This window comes from Phacochoerus africanus, chromosome 6 (assembly GCF_016906955.1).
Source record: "Phacochoerus africanus isolate WHEZ1 chromosome 6, ROS_Pafr_v1, whole genome shotgun sequence".
Lineage (NCBI taxonomy): Eukaryota > Metazoa > Chordata > Mammalia > Artiodactyla > Suidae > Phacochoerus > Phacochoerus africanus.
In genome coordinates, this window is record NC_062549.1 from 25,631,912 (window position 1) to 25,649,881 (window position 17,970).

At 33.8% G+C, this 17,970-nt stretch overlaps 1 protein-coding gene across 2 annotated transcripts in view; it reads left to right on the forward strand.

Annotated features, from left to right (window-relative positions):
* CSMD3 (CUB and Sushi multiple domains 3) overlaps positions 1-17,970 on the forward strand; it is a 1,203,192-nt gene that overhangs the window by 1,030,050 nt on the left and 155,172 nt on the right. For both annotated transcript variants that reach the window (XM_047783389.1, XM_047783390.1), the window contains 3 exons: positions 1,181-1,305; positions 8,164-8,260; positions 10,983-11,087. In XM_047783389.1, the coding sequence (XP_047639345.1) occupies positions 1,181-1,305; positions 8,164-8,260; positions 10,983-11,087 (327 nt within the window). The remainder of the gene's footprint in view (positions 1-1,180; positions 1,306-8,163; positions 8,261-10,982; positions 11,088-17,970) is intronic.

A 17,970-nucleotide genomic window follows, 5' to 3' on the forward strand; every position in this document is an offset into this window, starting at 1 on the left:
TTACCTTTTAAAGTTATTACATAAATATATCTTGATATCTTACCATTATAGGTAGATTAGGACAAATATCCAAGGATCACAGTCCCACTGGAACCTAAAATAATGATAGTTGTAGCAAAAGGAAGTTCAATGTGTTGATTTTTTAATGTTTCCAAGCAGAGTGCTATCTTGAGTGCTAGTTTCCTTCTGTATATTATCTTAACTATTTTTTTTTTCCATGAAAGCCTTTTGGAAACAGTTGCATTACCATGTCACAGACAAGGCATCTAAGTTTCGGAGAGTTCAGGAAACATGTCCAACACCACACAATATTTGCAATTGTAAATTAAGTCATTCCCAGAATCAAGCCGATACTACCAGTGGTATGAGAATTTTGCTTTAAGATTGGTACCCTTTTCAAGTGATAGAAGTCTTTACTGTCTTCAGCATATACTACATACTTATTCTTTCTTGTAGTAGTTGTACTGGCAGTAACCAGAATGGCACCATATTGAGTATCTTCCTTCCACAGAAGAACATGAATCCGGAGCCAAACTACCAATATTCAATTCCCATCTTCATCTCTGATTAGCTGTATGATCTTGGGTAAATTATTCAATCTGGTAGTGTCTCCATATTCTTAGCTATAAAAAGGGGGATAATACTTATTCATATCTCATTGGATTGTTGGGAAGCCTTAATTAGTTAAAATATGCAAGGTGTTTATAAGAGTGCTGGTATAGAGGCTCTATATTAATATTACGATTGTGACATAATCATTATCATCATCATTATTACTCTGCAAAGGATTTTATTACTCTTCAAAAGATACATAAAGAGAAAAGTAACAAATATAAAATAGTTCTTCAAAAAATTCTACATGTAGATATGAATAATTTTTAACCTGTGTCAGTGCACTTTTTCATGATTTAATACAAATGATATGCTACTATTGAGTTAATTATAGTATGACTTTAGATATGCCATTGTAAGATTATCTGTTAATATTGTCAAATTATTTTTGAAAGTTTTTGTGGTATAGGAAGACAGTTTTTATTGTCCTTACAAGTTTTAAAACATAGTATGATTTTGTTGTGTTTGCAAATCTAGTTTCTGTCTCAGATGTTATCTCTGACCTTTTCTCTTATTTTAATCCTTTGCATTAGAACTAATTCCCTCTCTTGGATTCCTTTACTTTCAGTGCCCTGTGGTGGAATTTTAACTAAGCGCAAAGGGACTATTTTGTCTCCTGGATACCCCGAGCCTTATGACAACAATCTGAATTGTGTATGGAAGATCACAGTGCCAGAGGGAGCTGGCATTCAAGTAAGGAATTTAAATTTTTTCTTTTTTTCATTGTATGTTTGAAGTTAATCTTTCGGGGATGACAGGATGCACATAATTTCTAGAAGTCTAGCCAGTGCTTTTGACTGACACTGCTAAAGTTAAAAGATACTATTAATTTTTTTACCAGCAAGTAACAGAAAGCTAGTTCAAGATGGCATAAACAATAAGAAAAATGTTTTCCACATAATACCCAATCTTTGAATAAGATAGTTTAAGAATTGTTTATTTCAGAGGTTCAATTTTATCATTCCTGACCCAAGTTTTTTTCATCTCTCAGCTCTGCCATTCTTAGCATGTTGGCTTAGTTCTTAGACTTCTTTCTCATGGTCTTGAGATGGCTGCAAAAGCTCTAGGCTTAATGGTGTTCCACAGCAATGGCCAAGAGACAATATGGAATGTCTCTATCTTATGTACTTTTATAATGGTTAAGAGAACTTTTCAAGAAACTTTCAAGTAGACTTTCTCTTCCACCCTGTTGATCAAAATTGCAATCAATATCCATACCTAAGCCATCCACTGGGCAATAGCAAAATATTTACCATGCTTTGGCTTAAACAAATCAGTGTTAGGTACTAGGATCAGGCAATGGGCTTAGCCTTCTCTGATATACATAGCTCATTGTTAACTGAACAAAACCATTCTGTTAGCAAGGAAGAGGAATTTTGTTCTATAGGTAGTCAACAGTATCTGCCATAGTACTTCAATTGTGACCATTTTTTTTGGAGAGCAATTTGACCATCTAATCTGTTTGACAGAAAATTTTTTATGCATAAATTGATGGCATTTTACTACCAAGTCAGCACTTGTTCTATGGACGATATTATGCTTCACAAAATATTACGTAGTCTGTATTTCATGAAAAATAGCTTGACTATTTCTCCAATTGCATCACAGTGTTTTCTTTTAGAAACTTCAGGTATATATCAGTCATGAAAAAAGTCGTCCAGACATCTTTCATTAAAACTGAGATTAGGAGTTCCCGTCGTGGCGCAGTGGTTAACGAATCCGACTAGGAACCATGAGGTTGTGGGTTCAGTCCCTGCCCTTGCTCAGTGGGTTAACGATCCGGCGTTGCCGTGAGCTGTGGTGTAGGTTGCAGACGCGGCTCGGATTCTGCGTTGCGGTGGCTCTGGCGTAGGCCGGAGACTACGGCTCCTATTGGACCCCTAGCCTGGGAACCTCCATATGCTGCGGGAGCGGCCCAAGAAATAGCAAAAAGACAAAAAGAAAAAAAAAAACAACAACTGAGATTAGATAGACGTTTAATTTTCAGTGAAAATAATAAACTTTGAGATTTATATTTACAACTTTGTAGAAAATTGAAAACATTACTTAACAGGTGTCAGGTGTAAAACAGGTCAGTAAATCAATGAGAAAACTTTAAATATTGATTTTTTTCTGTCTACATATACACAATGAACTCTTTCAGATATGTCTTTTACAAATCTCTCAAATAAGTCTATTTTCTACATCCCCACATTTACCACTCAAGATTAGGGAGCCATCATCCCTGTCCTGTATTCTTATTCTCCTCTAATTTATTCCTTATAGGGCAAAAAGAGTAACTTTCTAAAAATAAACATCAAATGCTATCACTTTCCTGCTTTATAGTACCTCTGTTGTCCTCTCTATCCTCAACTCTTTGCCACAGCTGATTAGGCCTTCATGCTTTGTCCTCATTTCTTGCCTCTTCTATTCACTCTTAGTTCTTCGTAAAAACAAACAAACAAACGGAAAAAACGTGGATCTCTCTCTCTCTTGCCCCTAGGCCTTTGTGAATGTTGTTCCGTCTACTGGCAACACTCTCCATCCTCTCTCTTTATTTGGCTTATTCTTACTCATTGTTTCTGTCTCACAAACAGTTCCTGTGGAAGACCTTCTATAAACTTGAAACAACATTAAGTCCCTTCGTTCTATGTTCTCATAGGCCCCTGTAATTTCCTTATAACACCCATCACATGTTACCGTTTTTACTTAATTATCTGTAAGGTCATAAGAGCTGTAATCAAGTCTGTTCTGGCAGCTAGCATAGTACCCGGCAGTCAGTACTCAGTAAATATTTTTAGAATGAACCAATGAATACCTGCAAAAGCAGTGGAGTGTTAAGCTATTTTTAAGAAGTTAATATAGCATGATAGACCAATATGACATCTTCAAAAAACATTATGCTGTATGTCACTGCCCCAGCCAAACACTTCAAAATTGGACACTTGGAGTACCCATCATGGCGCAGCAGAAACGAATCTGACTAGGAACCATGAGGTTGCAGGTTCGATCCCTGCCCTTGCTCAGTGGGTTAAGGATCCGGCTTTGCCATGAGCTATGGGGTAGGTCACAGATGCGGCTTGGATCTGGCATTGTTGTGGCTCTGGCGAAGGCCGGCAGCAACAGCTCCAATTAGACCCCTAGCCTGGGAATCTCCATATGCCATGGGTGTGGCCCTAAAAGGACAAAAGACAAAAAACAAATGAAACAAACAAACAAAAAAAACTGGACACTTGTTTCAATGACACTATAAAATCTTTCACTAAGGAAACATTCTGTTTACTGATTATACCTTAGAAAACAAAATTTAAGTTTAGCAAAGAATTTATCAAACTTACTGAATGTGAAGCATATTGAACTTTTAGTTTTAAATACTCTATAGATAACTACCAAGCTCTTTTTTCTAATTAACCTCATATATTTGCTAATTTTAAACATTTCACTATATCATAGAAAATTATAACACACACATAGTATATGATGTATTTGAAATTTCACTAGCTTCACCCAAAAGTTACCTGGCTAATGTACCAGGTTTAAAGCAATGTTTATTTTATTTTATTCCATTGGGCTAACCATGTGTGTGAATAAAGAATTATATGAATATTTAATATTTAATAAATCATATATGAAATTAAATAAGATAAGACAAGGATTTGGGGGAAATAACCTCAACAATAGACCAATTTATTATGGGGAGGAATGTATTCATTTGTTTGCATGTTTATTTTATCAAGGTATATCAGAGGGAGAAATCCAAAGGAGCTGCATTCAGTAGTTAACAGAGTTATCAAGCAAAGAACAATCTTTATGTGATGAATCATAAAAAATGTTGGTTATTTAATTGTGTCAATTTGTAGAATGGTCATTATGAGTTAATATAACCATCCAATGTGAAATGATAATTGAATGTCTCTATGAATGATATCTGGTTTTAGTTATTGGAAATTCATTACCTCATAAAGCTATCCTGCATACTACATGCAACTCCAATTTAGAGTAAGTCAGAAAGAAAAAGATAAATGCTGTGTGATATCACTTATATATGGAATCAAAAATATGGCACAAATGATCCTATCTACAAAACAGTATCAGATCACAGACAGGGAGAGCAGACTTGAGGTTGCCAGGGAAGAGGTGGGAGGCAGTGGGATGAATGGGGAGTTTGGGGGTGGTAGATGCAAACTATTACATTTGGAGTGAATAAGCAGTGGGGTCCTATTGTACAGCACAGGGAACTATGTCTAGTCTCTTTAGTTGAACATGAGGGAAGATAGTATGGGACAAAGAATGGATGACATACATTCATGTATATGAATGGGTCACTATGCTATACAGCAGAACTTGACACAATACTATGTCAACTATAATAAAAATAAAGTTCTTCTGAACACTGAATTAGTAGCTACTTTTTTTTAAGTTTTTTTATTTGTCTCTCCTTTGACTTTTTGTCTGATAGGTCCTCAACTACTTACTTGAGTCTCATACATCTTTTCTGTGATTAATGTGCCAAACTGACATACTCAGGAGAAGTTCACTTTACTCTCCACATGACAAGCTAGTAAATCCAGAGACAAGTTATTGGAGCAAGGGATAATAACTTTAATCAGAAAGATAGCAAGCAACAAGATGGAAGACTGACATCTCAAAAAAAAATAATATTAATCTTCCCTAAGTTTGAATTCAGGCTCATTTTGTACAGACGAAGAGGAAAGGAAGGGACCAGCAGTCACTCACTAACAGTCACTTGCTTGGGGGAAGAGCCCACTGCAGGGCCAACCAATGGCCGATCAGGACCACTAACATAGCTCACTAAGGGTCCCTTGCTTACAAAACTATTTCACAAGTTGCCCAGAATCCTAGTAGCAAATTGGATTAGTTTTCTATGGCTTCTGTAACAAATCACTTAGAACTCAATAGCTTGCAATAACAGCAGTTCATTCTCTCACAGTACTGGAGGCTGGAAGTCCCAAATCAGCTTACTGCACTGAAATTGAGGTACTGAGAGGGCTGCACTCCCACCACCCTCCACTCTCCCCTCTGCCCAGGCTCTAGGGAAGAATCCTTTCCATGACTTTTCCAACTTCTGGTAGCTGCCAGCATTTGCTGGCTTTTGGCCACATCACTCTGATTTCTGTTTCTCTGGTCACGTTGCAATCTTCTCTTCCGCCTGTCAAATCTTCTTTGATATCATTCTTATAAGAATGCTTATGACTGGATTTAGGGGTCATTTTAATAATAAATAGGAAAATCTCCCTATCTCAAGATCTATAATTTATTCACATCTGAAAGACCCTTTTCTGTATAAGGCTATATTTACAGGCTTAAGGGATCAGGATCTGATATCTTTGGAAGCCATATTCAGGCACATATATGTATATACATACACACACACACTCACATATATATATGTCCAGAATTAAACAGATTTTCTTCCTCTTACCAATAATGGATTTTCCTGAAGATGTTATATATTTATTTCTGGCCATCTCTCTGATCTCAGTAACTCAGGGGAAAAAAATATTTAAAAATATGTCCTATCACTCTCTTTTCTTGTTCACTTCACACAAAATGCAGTAATTTCCTCTATGGCAACAGACATGACTTCTGAGTCCTCCTTTCTATCATTTCCGCCCCTGATGTACTTTACTTAGTCTTTCATTGCTTCATATGGGCTATTCCGATAGACATTAAAATTGTCTTTTCACTTTTCTTTACTCAGTGTGGTAGTACTAAAAACACAGTCCTGATTATTCTCTGTCAACCCACCTTCTAAAACCTTCAGTGAAATATACCTCAACTTTGTAATTATTATGGGGGTATTCAGTTTTTATAGGCTGTCTTTCTCATTTATTCTCTTAGCAAAGATGCATTAAATCCTCAGTGCACACTAGGTGCTATTCTAAGCTAAAATTAATTTTTAAAAGCTGCCAATGAATTAGATGCCTTTATTACAACAAATTTATGTAAGAAATCTATGGAACAGAGAGTTTAATAACTCTTTTTAGGGTTAAGTGTCAGTGTGTAGAGGGAGCCAGGCAATCTAATATTTCTTGTATTTATCCACTAAGCTTTACTCTTTATAAATTTTCTCTACTTTTTCTAACTTTGCTTGCATATTTCCTCTTATGTAAATACCCTCTACTGTGGCTAAATTGGATTACTAATGGTTCACTAAATCTACCTCATGGCTTGTTTCCTCTGCACTTTTACTAGCTAAGTTATTTCTTCAGGTGGAATTCCTTGCAATATATTTTGCTCCTTTCAAATGTCAACTTTTGTGAATATCCTTACTTTTGTAATTTTAATTTTAATTTGTTTTTAGCTGAATGTGATTTTTTTTTCTTTTCCTGAATTAAAGGGAAGAAAACTCAGATATATAGAGAGAATTAACCATTGTTTAAGGGATTGGTGGTTATGTTACAAGCATGCAGCTTTCATTCTGGTCTTCTTCCTGCCCTGGAACATTGCCATTGGGCCTAATGCCTGTCACACAGGCAGGGTATCTGTTGCCATGTGGCACTCACCCCTGGAAAAGAGGCATCAGCATTCACTTGAATGAAAGAATGATGATGGCCTATTTTGTGGATAAGAAATTTTTAATGAATGCAGTTGTTAGAAGCATTTGATGAAAGAGCATAGCACTTAAAAAGACCTTAGCTAAATAAAAATAAATGTATTTTAATAAGGCTATTCCTTTATCTCCTTCTAAATTATAATATGTATAATTCAAAAAGAGAAAAATAGGTAACATCCACCGTTGCGAGGGTCCTGTGGGTTCTTTCAAAAACTCAAGCTGTGCCAAGTGATGTACAACAAAGTAACACATGCCTCTTTCTTTAAATAAATTTAATAAACATGAGAGAATTATATTCCAGCATTTCCCTTACCACCTTATGGACCACCACAATGATATAGTTATTTCAATTCCAGTTATAAAAACAATCTTTAAAAGGATGTGCCCAAATCAGTTACAAAGTGTTGTTTTCTGTTATCCATATTGAAATTATTAAAAATGTGCATAAGGGATTATAATGCTAAATTTAAAAAAAAAAGGTAAGAAATTTCATAAAGGTTATGCAATAAAAAATAAATAATAAAATCTATCCAAAATAAAATTTGTTCAAAAAATGTTTATGATGGGATCCTCTATGTTTACTTAGTTCTGTTTGTGGACACAAATCTGGTTATTGTCTAATAAGTGAAGCAGATCAGAAAACTAAGTCACTGGCAAGAATCTAACACTCAAAAACATAAAAATTAACCAATCGTTTGGAACATGCCTTGATTTGCATTCCAGGCACTAAGACATGAGATCAACCCAAAGCCGAGATGGTGATAGACATTCTCAATGTTATACTTACAGCAAACCCTGCTATCTGCCTCATAGGTTTTTATTACAAAAGCCAGCGCATGGAAGCCATAGAGACCAGTTCTGTTAAGATCCTTCTTTGATGGTCCACGAAAATACAGTCCAGGCTTTATGTGCTCTCTTTCAGAGGAGATAAGTGGACTATAGTATATGAATCTCATTAGAAATATGTGTTCTTATCAGCACTTTTTATTTCACAGGTACAAGTTGTCAGCTTTGCAACAGAACATAATTGGGATTCTTTGGACTTTTATGATGGGGGTGACAACAATGCTCCAAGACTTGGAAGTTATTCAGGTAAATAAGAGAGCTGAGCTTAATTAAAATACATGATGATTAGTAATGTAAAATCTCTCTCTCTTTTTAAAGACCTCCCTAGAATTCTGACTTGGTGGTTTTAATTTTGCTTTCTATAAACTACATGCAAGGAACTAAATTACAAGGTTAGAAGTTCGAAAGTCTTTAAAGGTAATGAAATTGAAATTGCTGTTCAAAATCTTACTATATTCTTACTGTAGTTGTGTAATTATTTATAGATGCTTTTGTGTTAATGGTAATATATGCAGCTGAGCTATGGTTCAGGAACAGTATGTGTGCCCCCTCCCTTATAAAATGATGAGTGATAATAGTTAAATATTAAACAGTGTTTGGTAATTATAGTATATTCACTTAATATAAAGATATTCAGCCATTAAAATAATTATGGTGACTATGTAAAAACATGGTAAATGAAAATAAAGAGAATACAAAATTAATTCTATGAAATGAATTAAATTATATAAAATTCAAGGCCAGAAAATTTTAAAATTTGTTATGGTTTTTATTTTTTAATCTTTTTTCACATAGGAATAATTTATTTAACTATCATAGATTGTAATCATATATATTTAACTGTTCTCTCTAAAGATACCAATGCTTCATTTACTTTCTCTCTTTTCTGGCTGCAAGAACAACACATTTTATCTTCCTTTTATTACATCTGTGCCTCCAGGATTCTTGCTGATTCCAACATGTTCTTCCTTCTTTCTGTTTAAATGATTGTACTGGTGCAGTATGTTTTAGTTCAAGCAACCAAATACAAAGTGTTCCCAAGTTCCCATAATCTTATAATCAATTATATCTCTACCTACAAATCCATTTGCAATACTTTTTGTCCTATGTATTATTTCACTGAACCATTTCCCTAAAGATCATTACTTTATTTGCCTTTAGAGTGGATAAACAATGAGATCCTGCTTAGAAGCACTGGGAATTCTGTCTAGTCACTTACGATGGCGCATGATAAAATGAGAAAAAGGAATCTATACATGTATGTGTAGCTGGGTCACCATGCTGTACAGTAGAAAATTGACAGACTACTGTAAACTAGCTATAATGAAAAAAATTATTTATAAAAAAGATAGTTTATGGCAGATTTACTAGAAGCTTCTTACAGCATATAAGGGACAAAATGAAATTTTAATTTTAACTATATTCTTTAAATTGGATGAAACTGTTTAACTCTAGAAATATGAAACATAGGTAAACTATAAACTTACATATTTCAGATATACTGAAAGAAGTTTGAATGGTATCAAGATTTTAATATGTTCTTAAAATTGAGTATGTGAACCTAGTATTCATCATTACCACCGAGGAAAGGAAAAAAGAAATCTCTAGAGTAGGGGTAATTTGGCTTAGGCATTAAAACTGTTTTAGATATAGATTTAAGTAGAAATTTTTCATGGAAAAAAGTGTATAACATGTTGAGCATGCATTTGTCTATAATAGACTAGATGTAATACTTTCTGAATAATAGGTACAGTAGTGAAGATGATAAAAGTGATAAATAAAAACAGCTATTGATTACCTGGTGCTGGCTTGTCATACATGTCCTCATTTGATCTTTCTAGCATTCTGGTGACTGACACTTAAATTAAGTTGCCAGAGGTTGTACAGCTAACGTTAGAATGAGACTGGGACTCATCTGATGTGACTCCAGAGTCAAAGCTCTTTATCACTAAGATCCTCTAAGAGAGTGAAGGCATTTGAGGTGACCTTTGAGTTTCTGTTTACCTCTGTCTTCAGTCATTCAGTTAGGACACTCTGGACAGAGAGCAAATTCAGGAAAAAAAAAAATCGAGTGTTGTGTAATGAATTTGTCCTGATTTCTCTTTTAGAAAGATCAATGGTTAAGGTTCACAGAGTTTTTCAAAGTAAGTGTTAAGTAACCAGAAGACCACAAAAAAAAACCTGTTTGCAGCATTATCAACACATATGCTTGTTGAACTTCATTTTGAGACAGAATTGACAGTTACCTTTATGTTTGTTGTTCTTGAGTTGTAATCTTCAGGATTTTGAACTATTATTCAATGTCAAACAGTCAAGAGTCAAGAAGTAATTGGTTCAAGCAGATGTTTTATAATTTCCACTCAATAATTGAATAAATTAAAGTTGATTTCCTTTAGAAGTTTAGAAGAATATGATTATAAAGCATTTGCTGAGACACAAGGCTAACAGTAATTCATAATTGGAATTTTTTTAAATGCTAACTTCCAGCTTTGCTGTCAGGGTGTAAGAAACATCAAAGTACTTGACCTGGAATATGTGCACATACGTATAACATAATAAAGGACAATAAATGGATATATATTTAAATCCATACAAAATGTTATTACATGCAAAACTTAAGTATGCAAACTTTAAGTTTCTTATCAGCTTGTGAATGGAACACTGAAATCCACATGAAATTCAAAACATTGATTTGAGGTGACTAATATAGTTTCCCGACTTTCACCATCTTTCTTTGTTCCTACCTATTTTTAGAGAGCAATCTAATGTGCTTTCAAAAGTCTGTCTCCTTGGAGGTAGTCAAAAGCAACAATATAAAAGAGAAATATTATTTCCCTTAAAAATTATTATAAAACAATTGACTAAAATATAATTTCAGTGATAACCTATTGATTGGTTAATAGTTTTTTAGTTTTACTGTAGTACTTATTATGTGATCACTGAGCTACCTTTTCAATTATCATTTCAGGAACAACAATACCCCATCTTTTGAATAGTACCTCTAATAATCTATATCTAAATTTTCAATCAGACATCAGTGTTTCTGCTGCAGGATTTCACCTTGAATACACAGGTAAATATAATATTATAAGCTATTCATGAACATTAAGAACAAATTTATATTAGTTTTTAAATATTACTTTTTGGAATACAGAAAGTAAATGGACTGTTAAAAGAGAACATTCAATGTTACTTTAAGATTTTGAAGTGTTTCTTCAACTATAAAATTATATGTATAGAGTTCTGATGATTTTCATCAGAATTTATAAGTATTTTTTATTGTAAGAACACAACATGATATTTAACTCATTGAGATTTTTTTAAAATGCAAAATACAGTAGTGTTAACTGTAGGTGCAACATTATACATCAGATTTCTAGAACTTATTCTATAAATAACAAACTTTATACTCATTAAACAGCAACTTCCCATTTTTCCCTCCTCTAAGCCCCTGGAAACCAACATTCTGTTTTCTATTTCTATATGTTTGACTATTCTAGGTACTTCATATAAATGGTCTCATGTAGTATTTGTACTTCTGTATCTGACTTATTTAACTTAGCTCAATGTCCACAACGTTCATCTATGTTATCACATATGACAGGATTTTCTTCTCTTTTATGAGAATGAGTAGTATTCCATTGTGTGTGTATGGTGGTATTTCCTTTACCATACATCCTTTGATGGAAATTTAGGTTGTTTCCATATCTTAGCTATTATGAATAATGCTACTGTGAACATGGGGTGTAGATATCTCTTTGAGATTCTAATTTCAATTATTTTGGAAACATACCCAGAAGTTGGTTGGCTTGCTAAATCATATGGTAGATCTACCTTTAATTTTTTGAGGAACTACTGTACTGCTAGCCCTAGTGGCTCTATCAATTTACATTTCCACTAACAATGCATAAGAGTTTCCTTTTTGTCACAGCCACACCAACATTTGTAATTTCTTTTTTTTTTTAATGAGTGCCTTTCTAACAGGTGTGAGGTGACATTGCATTGTTCTTTTGCTTTGCATTTCTGTGATGATTGCTGATGTTGAACACCTTTCCATGTACTTGTTAGGCATGTGTATGTCTTCTTTGGAAAGAATATCTTGGAGAAAGTCAGCCTATTTTTTAATCAGATTGTTTTTGTTCTGTATTTTTGTTTTTGTTATTGAATTATTTGAGTTTCTCATGTATTTTGAATATTAACCCCTTATCAGATAGTTTGCAAATACTCTTTCTCATTCTGTAAGTTGCCTTTTCCTTCTGTTGATTGTTTCTCTTGTTCTGCAGAAACCTCTTTATGTGAGATAGTTCCACTTATTAATTTTCTTCTGTTGCCTGTGCTTTTGGTGTCATATAAGAATAAATAAATAAATAAATAAATAAATAAAAATAAATTGAAAAATCAATGCCAAGGTCAATGTCAAGGTGCATCTGCTCCTACTTTTTCATCTAGGACTTTTCAGGTATCAGGTCTCATGTTTAAATATTTAGTCCATGTTCTTGAAATCTGTTGTATAACATTTATTTTTATTAGAGTGCAGTTGATTTACAGTGTGTGTCAATTTCTGCTGTATAGCAGAGGATCATCATGAGCAGTTTAACAAAGAGATAGAAATCACAAAAAAAGGATCAAATGGACCCAATCATACCTATATATACATTCTCGGGTCCATCAATGGACTCAATCAAAGAATGTATATATAGGTATGATTGGGTCCATTTGATCCTTTTTTATGATCTCTATCTCTTTGTTAAACTTCTTATGAGGATCATATATTGTTTTCCAGATTTTGCTGACTTTTTTTTTTTGTATTTTTCTGTAGCTCCTTCAGCTTCCTTAAATAGCTAGGGATCTTTATTGGGTAAATTGCACATCTCCATGTCTTTGGGGTTGGTTACTGGAAAATTGTTGTGTTCTTTTGGTGGTGTCGTGTTTCTGTTTTTTTCATATTCCTTGAACTGTTCTGTTGCTCTCTTTGCACTTATATTAGTAATCACCCCCTCTAGTCTTTACTTACTGACTTCAGGAGAGAAGTACCTTCCCTCAGACCTGTAGGGATTCTGAGGCTTTTCCATGTCTTCCGTGGACATGCATGTTCTACATTTCTTGCTCCTTTTTGTGACAAAATTCTTAAGCTTGTATGACCTCTCTAAATCCTATAGAACCAGGCTGTGTGCTGATAACCTCCCTTTTTCTTTTCCAAAGGTGATGATGCTAAATGCTCTAGTTTGTCATTTTTTCCAGATCCACAGAATTAGGCCAGCTTTCTGTGAATGCTCACTAGCCATGGGCCAGCTATAGGGATCCATAGGCAAGGTGTCCACACTAGCTCACGAATGGACCTTCAGATGGATTCCCTGAATTGTTTAGTAAGATCCACATCCCCTTAATATATCCTTTCTGAGGTCTGGCTTCTCTTTTTCAGTTATGCATGGCCTCCTTAGTTGTGCATGTCACAACTCAGTACTCGGGTTAAGGTGAAAGAAAAATGAGCTTCTTTTGTGTAGCACCCTACACATCTCGATAAGTCAGGTATCCACTCGCATACTCTTACCTTCCCTGCAGAAGTCAGGTCAAAAAAAAAGATTTCTTGTCAGTGAGCTCTGCTATCCTGGGGAAAGGGTAGTGCAGGTAAAGTCCTCTTACCCTATGCAATGTTTCCCATCTCTAATTTTTTCTCTAATGATGTGCTGGAACTTCTCTACTAGACTCCTGGACTTCCACAGAGGGTCTCTCGTCCATGGCTAATTGTGTAATTCATTATTCTCCAGAGGCTCCTAGACCTTGACTTGAGAGACTGGATGGACCTAGCACAAGGAGAAGTTTAGGTTCCACAACCAGGGCCGAGATCTGTATGCCTATAACTTGATAAATGGGTAGGTAAAACTCCTGCTGGATATCTTGGCATATGACCCTGGTGAGAGAACCCAAAGCAAATGGGGCTGTTGCCAAGTTATCAGGGCTATGGAATTATTTCTGAGTCAGGCACTTGGGTCTAACTCAAATGGCTTTTTTTGAAATAGCTCTCATTGTTCTTGGACTGAACCAGGGTTTCCTAATTCCCTACCTGGATCTCACATCTCCCACAGGCACTTTTGTCTGTGGGCGATTGCTGAATTTTTGTTATTGAGGAAAGGATGGGAATAAGACCATCTTGCTGATATCACTCTTTTTTTTTTTGACAATAGTTATCCAAATTAGGTGTGAGTTGATATTTCCTTGTAGTTTTGACGTGCATTTGCCTATAGATAAGAGATGCGGAGGATCTGTTCATATCTCTGTTGGACATTTGCATGTCATCTTTGGAGAAATGTCTCTTTCCAAATCCTTTGCCAATTTTTTACCACTGTTTGCCTGGATTATTTTTTATCAAGTTGTAGGAGTTCTTTATTTTTTTGGGACATTAACACTGTATTAGCTATGCAGTCTAAAAGTAATTTCTCTCATTCTTTAGGTTGCCTTTTAACACTTCTGATTGTTTCCTTTGATTTGTAGAAGCATTTTAGTTTGATGTGGTCCATTTTTTTAACCTTTGCTTTTGTTGCCCTGTACTGTAGTGTTATATCCAAGAAACCATGACCAATGACGCCTTTCCCCTGTTTTCTTTTAGGAATTTTCAGGTCTTATGTTTAAGTTTTTAATTTTGAGTTAAGTTTTATATGATGTAAGATAAGTTCCTAATTTCATGAATTTCCTTGTGGATATCTAGTTTGGCAACATCATATTTTGAAGATATTATCCTTTCTACATTGTATATTTTGGCACCTTTGTCAAAGATAAGTTGAGTGTTTATGTGTGGGCTTATTTCTGGACTCTCTGCTATGTTCCATTCATCTGTACATTTATGTTTATGGTAGTACCATACTGTTTTAATTATTATAGATTAGTAATGTATTTTGAAATCATGAATTGTGCTCTTTGTTTCTCTTTTTAAAATTGATTTGCCTATTTGAATTTTTTGAAGTTCCTTATGAATTTTAGGTTTATCTAAATCAGTAAAAAACACAATTGGGACCTTGATAGTAATTGCCTTGAATCTATAATTTACATTTTAATGACATAAACTCTTTTGATTTATGAAAACAGAATATCTTTTCATTTATTTGTGTGTGTTTTTTTTAATTTCTTTCATGAATAGTTTGTAGTTTTCAGTGTAAAAGCCTTTTACCTCCTTGGCTAAGTGTTTTCCTAAATAATTTATTCCTTCTGGTGCTATTGTAAATGAGAACATTTAAAAAATTTCCTTTTAGAATAATTTGAAGTTGGTGGCACTGTGTTAATTATAGCTGATCTCTGAGTGTTGATGTTGTATACAGAAATGCAACATAATTCGTTTATTAGTTCTAACAGTGTTTCTGTGAAGTTAGGATTTTCTACCTATAAGATTATGTCATCTTCGAACAGGTGCCTTTAATTTTTACTTTCTGATTTAAATGCCTTTTATTTCTTTTTCTTGCCTAATTTCTCTGGATAAGATTCCAGTATTATGTTAGTAGAAGTGGCAAGAGCTGTCATCCTTAATGTGCTCCTGATATTAGATGAAAAGCTTTCAGTTTTATTTACTGCAGTGTATGATGATAGCTGTGGACTTTTCATACATGGCCTGTATGATTTTGAGGTACATTATTTCTTCTATATCTAGTATTTTCCAGTTTTTATTAGGAAAAATGTACTTTCTAATTCTTTCTTCATGTATCTATTGAGATGATTATATATTATTATCATTTATTCTAATTGGTGTATTATATTTATTGATTTGTGTCTGTTGAATCCTTGTATCCCAGGGATAAATTCCACAGGGTCATGGTGTATGATCCTTTTAATTTGTCATTTAATTTGGCTTCCTAGCATTCTGCTATGGATTTTTACATCGGTATTCATCAGGCATATTATCCTATAGTTTTCTCTTATTATTGTGTCATTAGCTATGGTATCAGGTTAATGCTGGACTCATGAAATGAATTTGGGACTGTTCCCCCTTCTTAAATATTTTAAAGAGTCTGAAAAGAATCAGTGTTAATTCTTTAGAATTAGTTTGGTAGAATTCACCCACAAAGTCATCTGGTCCTGAGTTTTTCTTTGTTAGGAGGCTTCTAATTACTGATTCAGTCTCCTTTTTCATTATTGGTCTACTCAGATTTTCTGTTTCTTCATGAGTGGTAGACTGTATGTTTCTACAAATGTATCCATCTTTTCTAGGTTATCCAATTTGTTTACATCTAACTGTTTATAGTTGTCTTTTATGATCATTTGAATTTCTGTGATATCAGTTGCAATGTCTCCTCTTTCATTACAAGTATTTTCAAATTGTGAAAAAAGGAACTGTATCTTGCAGAAATTTTAAAACAAATTGTAGTGAGTGGCTTTTCTTGTTGGCATAGAAAATATATATTTATCTCCCAACTTCCTATAAAACTTTTAAACCCAAAAAAGGCTTACATACTCTAATTAAATGCACATATGATACAGCGTACTTTTTGCTACATAAAATTATCACAAGTGCAACTGGGTGATTATTTGGGAAATTGGGGGTTATTTTCTATCTCCCTAGAAGGTAAAGTCCAAGAAGACAGGATTTGCCATTAGGACAGGACCATGACCATTTAGGATATCCTTTTGTCTCTTGCACTGAGACCAGTCCTTGCATTTTATAATACATTCACAACAAATTTGTTGGATGAATAAAGAATGAGTGATACAATACATAGAAACAAACAATAACAAATATATAATATTGGTATATATCATTGACATCGGTATACCTATACCAATATTAGTGTTTATAAAAGCATTTAGAATCTTAGCCTGTATACATATTATAATTCTATTAGCTTTTGCTTCCTGAAGGCATCTGAGTGTTATCTCCTCAATATCACTTTGTCTAGGTCACTTAGTCCATCACTGTAACACTATTACTTACATAGGAAGATCTGATAAAAAATAAATACCTTGTAGAAAAGAACAGAGGCTACAGTGAGAGGGCTATACTAAATAAACTGATTAATATTTTATAATTTTTAAAAGTTTATATTGAAGTTCACTTTCCACCTGTTGCTAACCTCAGATATAGTAAATGTTTCATTGTAATATAAATAGGTTATAAGTAAGTACACGATGTTTTATTTATTCATTCTTCATTGCACCAATAAATCTTTGAACACCTACTCTATGTCAGGCACTATGCTCAATATGGGAAATGCAAAGGTAAATATGTCACAGTATCTTTCTTTGAGGAGATCACAGTCCAGTTTAAGACAGAGAGATAAGCAATAATACAGTGCTGTGAATATAGGAATAGGGATATTTATGGTAGAGCACACAAAAGCAATAAATAGCTTCATTTTGGAGTTCAAGATATACTTCAAGCAAGAGGTAACACTTTGGCTGAATCTCAGCAAATAACCAGATGTTTTACAGTTAGGCAAGAAAGACTGGATATTTTTAGCATGCAAATTTTGTGTTTAGATAAAAGAACGTTATATGGAATGTTTTAAATATGGCAATCGGTTCAGTAGAGGTTGCACATAAGGTTTACTGCAGCACCAGGAACTAAGCCTGCTTATATACGCAGAATTATTCCTGAAGGTTTTGAATGTCATGACAGAAATTTGGCTTCATTATAGGTGATGAACTTCAAAAGAAGCATATGCTTTGATAGGTATTCTGACCATTAATTATCACTATAACAAAAAAAATTGAAGAAACTTTTTTAAGGTCTACTTTAAGCAATTTTTGAAATTTAAAAATAAACATTTTGTTGAATGCCAAAAAGATCCTTTATTTGTATGTGATAAATGATATAAGAATATTACAATTTAATTGAATTATTTTTCCAATTTTCTGTAATATTTTTAAAACAATTATTTTGGTTAGAACCTCTTATTTACAGAAATAAATAAGGAGTTTAAGCCACATCTTAACAAATAATAGATGTCAATAATATATAGTATCTTGCCTCT